Source organism: Arabidopsis lyrata, assembly GCF_000004255.2.
Source record: "Arabidopsis lyrata subsp. lyrata unplaced genomic scaffold ARALYscaffold_7, whole genome shotgun sequence".
Lineage (NCBI taxonomy): Eukaryota > Viridiplantae > Streptophyta > Magnoliopsida > Brassicales > Brassicaceae > Arabidopsis > Arabidopsis lyrata.
This window is the reverse complement of record NW_003302549.1, coordinates 431,632-443,799: the sequence shown is the minus strand read 5'-3', so window position 1 is coordinate 443,799 and position 12,168 is coordinate 431,632. Positions and strand designations below refer to the sequence as shown.

The 12,168-nt window shown below is 37.3% G+C and overlaps 3 protein-coding genes across 6 annotated transcripts; 1 reads left to right on the top strand and 2 right to left on the bottom strand.

Annotated features, from left to right (window-relative positions):
* The first annotated feature begins 221 nt into the window (after nt 1–221).
* Nucleotides 222–3,653, top strand: LOC9302906 (phosphatidylinositol/phosphatidylcholine transfer protein SFH2). Of its 3 annotated transcripts, none has more exons than XM_021017078.1 (14): nt 222–344; nt 816–872; nt 944–1,193; nt 1,261–1,360; nt 1,440–1,706; nt 1,809–1,886; nt 1,971–2,072; nt 2,175–2,224; nt 2,313–2,412; nt 2,505–2,594; nt 2,668–2,803; nt 2,876–3,222; nt 3,301–3,375; nt 3,477–3,653. In XM_021017078.1, exons 2-14 carry the CDS (start codon nt 827–829, stop codon nt 3,489–3,491), a joined length of 1,656 nt encoding a protein of 551 aa, XP_020872737.1. In that variant the 5' UTR covers nt 222–344; nt 816–826; the 3' UTR covers nt 3,492–3,653. The 3 variants fall into 3 exon arrangements, with proteins under 3 accessions (XP_020872737.1, XP_020872738.1, XP_002868891.1); XM_021017079.1 differs by lacking the exon at nt 222–344 and adding an exon at nt 384–518 and having other exon boundaries at nt 2,671–2,803; XM_002868845.2 differs by lacking the exon at nt 222–344 and adding an exon at nt 384–518.
* A 60-nt stretch (nt 3,654–3,713) lies between these two features.
* LOC9302905 (phosphatidylinositol/phosphatidylcholine transfer protein SFH6) lies at nt 3,714–6,964 on the bottom strand. The gene is made up of 9 exons (XM_002866786.2): nt 6,650–6,964; nt 5,540–6,384; nt 5,382–5,431; nt 5,185–5,284; nt 4,866–5,081; nt 4,651–4,786; nt 4,201–4,553; nt 4,043–4,117; nt 3,714–3,930 (listed from the first exon to the last, which is right to left on the bottom strand). Exons 1-9 carry the CDS (start codon nt 6,681–6,683, stop codon nt 3,895–3,897), a joined length of 1,845 nt encoding a protein of 614 aa, XP_002866832.1. The 5' UTR covers nt 6,684–6,964; the 3' UTR covers nt 3,714–3,894.
* An 892-nt stretch (nt 6,965–7,856) lies between these two features.
* Nucleotides 7,857–12,167, bottom strand: LOC9304963 (transcription factor TFIIIB component B'' homolog). 2 transcript variants are annotated; one of them, XM_002866785.2, is made up of 14 exons: nt 11,296–12,167; nt 10,922–11,012; nt 10,650–10,817; nt 10,479–10,555; nt 10,212–10,397; nt 10,059–10,128; nt 9,761–9,975; nt 9,399–9,669; nt 9,215–9,309; nt 9,061–9,104; nt 8,757–8,955; nt 8,456–8,600; nt 8,240–8,355; nt 7,857–8,113 (listed from the first exon to the last, which is right to left on the bottom strand). In XM_002866785.2, exons 2-14 carry the CDS (start codon nt 10,968–10,970, stop codon nt 7,946–7,948), a joined length of 1,803 nt encoding a protein of 600 aa, XP_002866831.1. In that variant the 5' UTR covers nt 10,971–11,012; nt 11,296–12,167; the 3' UTR covers nt 7,857–7,945. The 2 variants fall into 2 exon arrangements, with proteins under 2 accessions (XP_002866831.1, XP_020874413.1); XM_021018754.1 differs by having other exon boundaries at nt 11,317–12,167.
* Nucleotide 12,168: the final 1 nt, after the last annotated feature.

The following is a 12,168-nucleotide window of genomic DNA, read 5'->3' as shown; positions in this document are numbered from 1 at the left end:
AAAAAGAAAAGGATCCATGATGATATGTTTCTACATAAAATTTTAGGAATAAGCTTATTATTATTTTCCATATATAGGAGGAAATATATATACTTTTTAGATTTTTTTTTAAAACCATTGTGACACCAATATTTTTTTGTTCTCGAAATAAATAATACCAACAATAAATGTGTTTTATTTACTCAATTTCGCATATCAATAAGACCAGATTTAGAGAGAAATATAGAAAAAAAATTTTACTCAATTTATTATTTACAAAAATGGTTTCTCCTACATAAGATTAGAGCTAAAAATATGTAGACAAAATGGAAAACGCTAAATTTTATGAAAGAATTCAAGAAAAGGTAAAACCTTGTCAATGCTCTCTCTCTCTCTCTCTCTGGATTTGTTGTCTGAGATTTTTGGCGTTGTAAATTTGGAACCATTCTTAATTTGGGGTGTGAGCGAGAGAGTTATATAGATCTCTCTTTTCTTCTTCTCCCCTTAGTGTTTTTTTTTTTTTATAAAAAAATCCACAGGTAAAGAATATAAATCTCTTCTTCTATCTCACCTAAACCCTTTGAATCTCACGCTAAAAGAATCTTGAATCTTTAGGGTCTCAGTCTCTAATCACACAAAACGTGCGATTTATGATAAGTTTTGGTTTATGTTAATTAGGCTTTAAAGGATTGTTTCTCGTAATTTGTTTAGGGTTGGAATGTAACGTGTTCAATGAAATGTTTCTTTTGTGATTAATTTTTATTTTCATTGTTTGATTGTTAGACAAGGAACAAGAACAGAGTTTTCATTTGTTTGCTTTGTGTGTGATTCAATAGGACTTTAAATCATGGCGGATACAATGGTTGCTCATTTGGATCGACATAATAAGATAGGTAAGCTGAGAAAATAGCGAATATCTTTTTGTTTGGAATCAAGACATTATTTAAAAGCAAGAATCATGCAGATGTTGAGATCTCAGAAGATGATAACAGATTAACAAAACTTTGCTCTCTGAAGAAGAAGGCAATAAATGCGACGAACAAGTTTAAGCACTCCATGACCAAGAAAGGTCGAAGGCATAGCCGTGTGGCGTGTGTCTCAATCGTTGATGAAATCGATACGGAAGAGTTGCAAGCGGTTGATGCTTTCCGTCAAGCTCTTATTTTAGACGAACTACTTCCTTCTAAACACGATGATCATCACATGATGCTTAGGTTAGGTCCTTCCTCTTGATCTTTTGATTTTTCTTCTTCATTGCTCTATATAATCGAAATATTTCAGGTTCTTGAGGGCAAGAAAGTTTGATCTCGAAAAGGCGAAGCATATGTGGGCTGATATGCTTAACTGGAGGAAAGAATATGGCGCAGACACGATCATGGAGGTGACATCAAAGGCTCACTTTTCTTGACTCTATGTTTTGTCTCTGTGTCTCTCTAATGTTTTTCTCTTTTTTATTGAAGGACTTTGATTTCAAAGAAATCGACGAAGTGGTTCAGCATTATCCACAAGGATATCATGGTGTTGACAAGGAAGGAAGACCTATCTATATTGAGAGGCTAGGCCAAGTTGATGCCACAAAGCTGATGAAAGTGACCACAATTGATAGGTATGTGAAGTACCATGTCAAAGAGTTCGAGAAGACTTTCAACGTCAAATTCCCGGCTTGTTCCATCGCTGCGAAAAGACACATTGATCAGAGCACAACGATCTTGGATGTTCAAGGCGTGGTATGTGCTCAAATAAGCTATACAAAAATATTCCCCTCATAGATTCTTTGTAAGGTGGTATCTTGGACGATTCAATCTCTGTGTGTGTTTTTAAATTTGCAGGGGCTTAATAACTTCAACAAAGCTGCAAAAGATCTTCTTCAGAGTATTCAGAAAATCGACAACGATAACTACCCGGAGGTTCGGTTGTGCCTTTTCTTCTTCTTTGAGTTGCTAATGGTTTTGACACAGAACAATGACCTCTGTGTTTGTGTTTCATTGTAGACGCTGAACCGTATGTTCATCATCAATGCTGGTTATGGGTTTAGGCTTTTATGGAGCACAGTGAAATCTTTCCTTGACCCAAAGACTACAGCGAAGATTCACGTAAAGCTTTCCTTTTCACTTAAAAAGATCCAAAGTTTTCTTTGATTTACTTCATCCGCTTCTCGATTGATTAGTTAGTTAAAAATTACTCATTAATGGCAGGTTCTTGGCAACAAATACCAAACCAAACTTCTAGAAATCATTGAGGCCAAGTAAGAACTTCATAACTCTTGACCTTGAAACTGTTGTGTTATCTTCAAATATGTTATCCAAAACTCTCTCTTCTCATTGTTTGTTTAGTGAACTGCCTGAGTTCTTGGGTGGTAAGTGCACCTGCGCAGACAAAGGTGGATGTATGCGTTCAGACAAAGGTCCATGGAACGACCCTGAGATCTTCAAGGTAGTTCTAGAGAACCAACCTTAAGGCAATCCTTTATCAAAAACATTACAATATAACTTCTTCTGATTCATATGTAAACTATTTATACACAGTTGGTTCAGAACGGTGAAGGGAGATGCCTGCGGAGGAGCTTGTCAGGGATCGAGGAAAAGACAATCTCTGAGTATAACAGCGAAACAAAGGTAAGAAGCAATGATCTTTGATATTTTATTTTTGAATTTTCTTCAGTAAAAAATAATTCTTTTTGAACTTTAGAAGAAATGCGAACCCGAAGAGACTTACAAGCAATCTGCTGCGGAGAAGGAGAAGAAGTTCATCGACAAGAATGTGGATGTTGCTGATTGGCCTACAAAGATTCACAAGGCTAACAACAGCTCTACCGAGCTCAAAGGTTAGTATTCTCGTTAACCAAACCGGGCTTGCTTGTGTATAAGTTTCTTACTCCGTTAAACTGTCAATTCAGATGTGTACTCGGCTGTGAATCCGTTGGAGAGGAAAGGGTACTTATATGGCAGCGTGATGGCATTGCTAATGGGGATAGTAGGAGTGATGAGGCTAACCAAGAACATGCCAAGGAAGCTCACCGAGGCAAATGTGTATAGCCGCGAAGGCAGCGCCGTGTACCAGGACGGAGTGACTGTTATGTCGAGGCAGGAGTATATGGTGATGGTGAAGAAGATGACAGATCTCGAGGAGAAGTGTAAGTCCATGGAAGCTCAAGCTGCGTTTTCACTGGAGAGGGAGAAGATTCTAGACGCTGCACTTCGTCGTGTTGACCAGCTCGAGCTTCAGTTGTCTGAAACCAACAAGGTACAGCTCTCCTTCTCTACTCACTAGTCTCTTGCTCTGTTTACTTTGTTTTGTGATTGCTCTGTTTTAATAACTTAGGCACTGGACGAGACAATGACGAGGCAACATGAGATAATGGCTTACATCGAGAAGAAAAAGAAGAAGAAGAGAAAGGTTTGTTGAAGTACACATAAAACACCTAAGATGATTATGTACTTTATTGCTTGTAGTTAGTTATATTCGAAATAATTTCTACTTTTTTCTTGCATTTTCAGTTCTTATTATTCTAGAAGACTGCATCAGAGGTTTTACAGTAACCTCTGCCTTAAAGCTTCCAGTTTCTAAGAAGCCTGGAAAATAAAACACAATTCCAATTACCGTAACCTTATAAATATGGATACTGGAGAAGATATAAAGATGAAGTCATGTTTTGTCTGTATTTAAGGACTCTCTATTTCTCCTGTTTTTTTTTGGTATTATTGTTTTGTTAATTATAAACTTAAAAAGACCGATTCGTCATCATCATCATCATAAACTAATCATCATCATAAAAGAGAAATAACTGATTAGCTTTTCACATAAAATGAGATGAGAGTTGTTCTGTTTCAATTGAAACCTACGAAGGGAGAGCGAGAAAGCAGAGATGCCTCCTTTCTTCTTCTTCTTCTTCTTCTTCTTCTTCTCCTTCTTCTTCTAGAAACAGAACATTTGCTTCCTCTTCTTCTTCTTCTGGAAACAAAAACAATATTGATGTTTATCAATAATTGCATTTGAAAGAATTTAAATGAATAAGATTCAAGAAGACAAATTTGAATTCTCGGGTTTAAAAGAAAAAACCGACCTGGTCCTGAGCTGCCTCTTGACGGTCAATGTAAGCGAGTAATTCTTCTTGTCTCATCAGAGCTTCGTAAAGAGCCTGCTCCAAATAAGAAACACATTTTAGATATTTCAGGTTCTAATTTTAGTGGATTTTAGTTGTTGAACATGGTATTAAGTTACCTTCTTAGTGGCTATGAGCTCGGCTTCAAGGGCGTCTACACGGCAGACAGCTGCATTAAGCAGTTCCTCTTTCTCATAAGGCATCTCAGATGGCTTTGACTGGAGCGCTCCAATTTTCTCCTCAAGTTCGGTTAATTTCTTCAGCACTGAATTGAGGAGATCAGCTTCCTCTGTAGCAGCGCTTCCTTCAATTTGCGGTTGGCTTGTAGGCAGTGGAAGCTGCTTGGTCACAACACGGTATGATACTGTGCGGAAGAATGTGAGAATCGCCATCACAAAAGCCATGAAAATTACTAGGGCACGAGCACTGAAGCTTTCATGATCCTTTGGGACATTTGGAGGCATATGAGCTCCTGCGAAAAGATATAAGAGACCAAAGATCCAAAAAATGTCCCAGTGTTTGATGTCATAAGTGAAACCTTTCTTTCACTTAAGCATTAAAAAAATTACCTTTAGAAGGAGCCCTGTTGATGGCGGTGGATTTAACCTTCCAGGTGGCGTCAACAGCTTTGTCAACCATTGGAACATACTCATCATAACCTGCAAAACTACCGGTAAAACTCGTTTCACCAGAGCCTACCTTTGCCTGCAAAATAATCACTAGGACGATTTAGAACCACGAATCCTGTATTCTATAAAAAACGAAGTGTGAACATATATTACACCTCTTCACGAACTGGGGTCAAGCGGAGATGGGAATAACTCTTTACTGCTTTTGGAGACACAACGATATCTTCAGCTTCAGAACCTGATTCTGCAGTTGATGTGTCACTTCCTTTTATCCATGGATAAGACGGCTTAGCATAAGCAATGACTTTCCCCTCGCTGTTAAGAACTTTCACCACCTGCTTCGCACGGTGAGCTCCCCCATGAAGTACCATCTGCAACAACAGTAAACCATTTGTTTCAATTTTTGAAATCACATAAACTGATAATATGAAAGCTTGGGAGTGTAAAGAGATCAATAAAGGACAAATAAGTAACCTTAACAATCTCTGGATTTTTCCAAGGCCCTTTATCAGAAAGCATACAACCACCCTGATCTGCGCAAGTACATGCACCTCCCAAGAATTCAGGCAACTCGCTGAAACAAATGAAAGATACATAACTGATGTAAGCAAAACACAGAAGAATCGAGTAATTCTAGAGGGGAAAAAGGATTAGGAGTTCAAGCTACATACCTGGAATCAATAACCTCAAGCAATTTAGTCTGATACTTGTATCCGAGTACCTACATTACAAAATGAAAAAGTTAATGATGGAATCCCAGGAGCAGTTTAATTAAGGGAAGCCATTAACTAGAGGTACACTAAAAAAGCAAAAACATGTATTAACATACATGAATCTTAGAAGTTGTTTTGGGGTCTAGAAAGCTTTTCACAGTGCTCCAAAGCAGACGGAATCCTGGCCCTGCATTGATGATAAACATTTGGTGGAGGGTCTCAGGGTAATTGTCTCCATCAATCTTCTGCAACCGTGTAATAAGCTCACGAGCAGACTTTGTGAAGTTCTTCAGTCCCACTCCTTGGACGTCCAAAATAGTGGTGCTCGAATCAATATACTTCTTTGCAGCAATTGTGCAGGCAGGAAACTTGATCATAAAACTCCTCTCGAACTCCTTAACATGATATCTTATATATCGATCAAGGGTAGTAACTTGCATCAGTTTGTTAGGATCAACTTTCCCTAACCTTTCAATATACACAGGCCTGCCTTCTTTATCAACACTGTGATAACCGTGCGGGTAATATTTCAGAACTTCATCAATCTCTTCAAACTGAAAATCCTGAAGAATAGTGTCGGTACCAAATTCCTTCCTCCACTGGATCATATCTGCCCACATGTGCTTAGCTTTCTCAATGTCGAATTTCCTAGCCTTCAAGAACCTCAGCATCATGTGATAGTCATCGTGTTTATGGGGAAGCAACTCTTCCATTACCAATGCTTGTCTAAACTCATCAACCGCTTGAAGCTCCTCGACATCACGAACATCCTCAATGGACACAGAACTCACCCGGACATCACTTTTTCTTCTCTTTTTCTTGAGAGAATGCTTGAACTTGGTAGATGCATTGATTGCTTTCTTCTTCAAAGAACCGATTCTTGTTCTCCTCTCATCTTCTGAGTTCTCAAAATCAGACTTTCTTTCCTTTTTCTCATCACTGCTCAAGATTCCCTCAAAACCTATAAAAAAGAACACTTTTTAACTATCTATTCACCGATCACTGAACAAAATCATCTAACAAACAGCTGAAATAAAGACCTAACTTCTCAAAATTGAGCTTCTAAATAGCAAAACCCTAAGAACCCACTAGGGAAAAAAACGAAATTGCAAAGAGTTTGGCTTCTCATTACTCGAATAAACCCTAGCAAAGCAATCCCAGAGAAATCGCATTGAAAGAAATCGACGGATCCTGAGATTAAAAAAAACAGATCTGATAAAACTTACATGGTATTGCGAATCGATCAACATGACCTGACATCTTAAGATTCCGAATGAAGCAAAACTCTCGCGCTCAAATCAAATAATATTGGAGAAAGAAAATGGCTCATCCACTACATCAATCCAACACGAATCGCTCACTTTTTTTTTGGTTTCTTGCGAATCTACTTTCTTTCTCACATTAACCAGAAATACTCCTGAAATTTCGCAAACAAAAAAAAACAGGAAACAAAATTTCAGAGGTAAAAGTGGAGTAGAATTCGGAGCGAACTATGGACTCTTTCTTTTTTTTTTTTTCTTATATTTATTTCCTCTGTATTTTTGTATCTTAATTTTGCCAACAAAATTAAAAATATCTAAATTTTATTTACTCCTTATTTAATGATAGCCCTATTATTTACACTCTTTTCCTATTGTGAACCCCACACTATTTTCCTTCAGATCTCTTACTTAAAATTTGGCTAAACTTTAATTCTTTAGCATTAAGAAAATTTTACCAAAATTGTTTTTATTTTCGTATTTTACTCAATTATTATTTTTCCTGATCTCAGTTTTGGTCTTATTTTATCGTTCGTAAAGATTGCAAAATTGTTTGTTTGTTACTTAGAAACCCAGAATTTTTTTTATTTTGCATGCCTTTGCAGATAAGTAGTACTATGATTAGTACTATCAAAGTATATCAATTTGAATCACCAACAACAACAAGTCAACAAGAAGAGATTTGGCCGAAAGAATCGTGGTTGTGCATTTAATGTAGAAATCGAGGTAACTTCTGTAATAACATCTAATAAATGGCCTGAAAATAATAAATATGCATGAGATTGGGACGTAACTACTATAAATTAATAAAAGTATTAAGTGAAAAGTAATACTACTACAAGAGATTCGCTTTTTGTCACCAGCCGACGAAGATCTGACGGTCGTTAATGATCGTAGGTTAAAATTTAACGGATCTACGATCAGTATAGGTTGGCTATGTGTAACGTCAGAATCACAGAAGCACAGAGAAAAAGTTAAAAAAAGAATTAAAGAAGATCGATGAGAATTTCGCCGACAAAACGGAGCAGTAAACGATGAGTCAACAGTCATTGGCCATTTGTTGTCGGATTTATTATTTATTCTCTTTTTTAATTGTTTATACCAAAATATATTCCCTTGTTTAGTACTTACATTTGAATAATTGTTTCTAGTTTCTACAAAATTCTATTCAACATAATTAAACGTGAATAATGTATATTCTTCCTCTCAATCAAAAGATTAATGTATTCAATCACGACGAAAAGACTAATTTGTTTATATAGTTTACATGTCACTCTTATAAGAACTCCAAAAATCATCTTCATCATCTTCACATTCATCTCCACCGTCCGATCTCACGCCATTCTCAATATCCCCACCGTCCGATTCTTTAACTCCAGCTGCTACTCCATCACTGGCTCGCTCCGTCTCCTCAGACTTCTCCGGCTCCTCCTACACATACCAAAACGACAACATTTAGTGTTTCCAGTTAAACGACAGCGTTTTACTGTTTCGTTAACTTCTTAACAAAATTAACAGATTATGGCGCAGCCGCAAACAAAAAGCTGTGGATTTTACATTCTCGGGAACATCAGGTGTCTCTGCCTCTGTTCCAGCTTCTTCTTCTTCAGCTTCTTTTGCAGCCGCGGCTTCTTGTTGAAGCTTCTTAATCACGTTCTTGAAATGAGTAAAATCTGCAAAAACAACAAAACTTTCAGGTTTCTATAGCCCATCCAAGAAAATTATATATTCAGAGAGAAAGAGAGAGAGAGAGAGAAAACGGATTTCTCTCACGTTTTGAGCGACTTGATAATGCATCATTAAGCTTCAATGGATTTCGGCGTTCCTCCAATTTGAATTTGAGCTTCATCTGTTCACGCGTTCTATTAGGGAACAGCTGTTGTATCATCGATAGATTGCTCCCAAACTCTTGAATTCCCTACGAAAATAAAAAAGAGGCAATCCGCTCTATAAATACTTACGAACAAAGGTGAGTTTTTGTCTCCTAGAGTTTCATTTCGATCTTAAGTAGATATGTGACAATGATCCTAAACAGTAAAACCCGTCTTTTGAGAATCAGGGCTGTCAAGTTTACCTCATAGAAGAGTTCTGTATCTTGTTTTGACCATCTAGTTCTTGAAGTCTTGTTCATGTAGGTTTGATAGTTAACCGGTGAATCCGGTTTAACTACATTATTTTCTTGATTTTCGCTCGACTCTATACCAAATTCACCAAATTCATCTTCGTCGTCAAAACCTTGAGAATGATACTGGCTCTCTGATGCATTCATATTACTGCACATAACAACACACTCCCATAAGACGAGAAAAAACAAACTTAAAACAATCTGCTTTTTATCATCTCGCACTTTCAATTTTTTTTTTGAATGAAAATAAGACCTTTCTTGGCTAGGTTGCACACCAGCTCCCTTTGCTTCCTTTTTCTGTATAATAATTAACAAGGTATTGACATCAAGGAACAGTTAGGATCCAGCTTCATCGATACGCTAAATTTCCAAAGAACCTGTAGAGCTCAGATGATTAGTGTTCTTACCTCCATCCATTCTTTATATTCGACAAGGCGAAGCATATCTCTAAGAGGCAGAAATCTGATTTCATCATCCGGGGTTTCAAGCAATTCCTTCTCCACTAGGACAGGGAATAAACATGAATCAATATGCAGAAAATAGTTTATCATAATCTAGATGACAATATCAGTTATTTAGTTAGTTAGTTACGTGTTCTTTTTTGTCGACGACTCGAATGCTTGAACTTCTTCTGCTCTGTTTTTTCGCTAGACTTATTTGGTTCTTCACTAGTCTTTTTCCGCTTTCGAGAAGTAGCTCTCTTCGATTTTCTAGTTTTGCTCTCTCTTCCAGACTGTTCTTCTACTGTTTTACCCAAACAATTTTCTTCTTCTCCTGTAACTGTATTGTTTGTACAAGGCGATACACCCTGTTCTTCGTGTTCCCATCCGCCAGAAGCATTTCGCGCCTCCATCTCATGGACCTGATTAAAAAAATTACAAGCGGAACCAATTAACAAATTTGCTAACTTAAAACGGTGCCCTTAAAAAAGCAACCGAACTTGCCAATCTTACCATGTCTCTGGGGGCTTCAGGAATATTAAGTTCTTCTTCTTGAGTATCTCCATAACTACTGAAACCGTTTCTTGATTCCACATTGACCATAAAGTCAGACTCGTTCGTACCCATTGGAAAATAACCAGTATCACCAGCGGAGTAATGAGGCTCAGGTTCTTCAACCACAGTATCGAGGATTCTAGGTTTTGGTTGCAACTTTCCAGTATGTTGCACTACACAGAAACAGGTTTATAATTATATACCTTTAACAGAACTAAATCATATGAAATATCAACATTCAAGAGTTTAAAATTACCATATGAACTGGTGGTGCCTTCCTCCTGTACAATATCAAGAGTTTCCATGTCCACACGACCTTCGTCTTCCTGTAACAATATCAAGACTTACTAATCAGTTCTAAATTTGCAGTAAAACAAGTGATCAGTGTTAGAGATAGAATTCACAATACCCTGGTTTCAGGAGTCACATAATCTCCAAATATTGTAGAATCTTGCGTTCTAGGATCATCAGGAAATGAAGACGCCGCCTCTATGCCATCACCACAGCTTTTTCCCACCAAATCCACGTTATTACAAGCACGCAGAATAGATGGTCTCGTAGACCAATGAACCCCTCTTGGGAATACATCTACATTCTGTAAGAAACAAAAACGTTTTTCAAAGACCTGTGACACACGCTAAAAGCAATTCAAAAGGTAGACACAATGCAATTTTACCTCTTCTGATAATGTTCCAGTAGTAGATTTGATAATAGTTTCACTATCCGGCATATTAGTCTCAGAGGGTAAAGCATCTGCAAATAAAAAGAATCCACATCTTAAAACACTGCCAACTTCAGATTCAGAACAACACATAATAAACAAGTTGGTTGAGGGAAGAAACAAAACTGCTGGGAATCGCCGACGATCCGTCTAGGGAAACCGTATCTTCGTTTTGTGTTGAGAGTTTTTCCTTGGCAGCATCGGTAGAGATTGTTGTCTGGGATGTTGAAAGAGACACTTGCTTCTTCTTGGGTTGTGGTCTACCTTTTGGTTTAAACCTTGCACCAGCCCTAACTATTATATCCAAATTGATATGAATCAGCCACATCAACCAATTCCAAAAAAAAAAAAAAAAGTCATGAAACTAATGAAAGTGGACAAAAGAAAACCCCAATTACCTGCTGGTGCAGCATGATCCGAGGGTTGATCATCAAAATCTAAATCCATTGACTTGTTTCACAAATACTCTCCCTCTCACCAAAGTGTCACCTTCAAAACAAGACACAAAAGCTCTTGTCAAACCATTAGTCTCTATCTAAGTGAGCAATACTAAGCCAAAAACAAGATCTCAAGATATATGTACGAAAACTCATAAATTCACAGAAACGCAAAAAAAAAAAAAACAAGGACAATATTGTAATCAATCATTCAGTCGAAGCATCAGCAAAGCTTTGAAATTAGAACAAATTGAACATCATTCCAGAGACAATTCAAGCACCATTGAGTGGAAAAATCAACGGCGATTCGGAGAATTGGAAACTAGAAGAAATACCCGATAAACAACGAAACGAACCGTTGAATGAATCTACACCATTGTTGCCGTCGCTAGGGTTTAGCTACTCGGAGGAGAAGAATGGCCGGGAAAGATCTGCGTGTTCTATTATCGCATTGATAAAGGGAAATAAAAATACAGGATTTAATAAGAAGATCGTGCAGGCTAGTGGTCAATTATTATGTTTTGACTTCGCACTAGACTAGGGTTCGATTCTCTCTCACCTCACATCACAACCTCTTTAATGCTTTATACATCGTGGGCCTGATGGGCTAAATGAGATTATGCTGCTCTTATATGAATTTATAAAAAGGGATTTGGAATTAAAAAAACCCAAATATACCCGGTGGCCAACTCAGGAATTTCTCTTCCAATGAATGTAATACAATTTCTGATGATCTTAAAAAATATAAACTCACCAAATCTGAAATCTTCTTTACAGTTTCTGTGCTTTACGAACAGCAGCAAGTCTTCGTCTCTGTATTAATCTATAGCTTCCAGATTATGAATTTTAGATTTTTTTTTCTTTCCATATGCAAAATTAGTTAGTGTGTTCTAATTTGATTTTCAATTCCTAATTCCTCCAAAATTTTCCAATTTCCCTTTTATCTCCTCTGATTTCGTTTGTTTCGCATTATTTCCTCAAGGGTCTTTGTTTCATGTATTTATGGTTTTTATAAGGGAGCTCGAGGGGTCTAACAATTTGTGTCTTTTTGTATCCTTCTAACATCAGTTTTAGAGTTGAGCTATGGTGAAGGAGAGACTCTCTAAAATGTATCTCTATGTCTAGTGCAAGCCAAAGACCACGGATGGAACACCACAAAACTAGTAGAGCAGCAGAGGCTACAGATTCTCAGCTGAACAAAACAAACT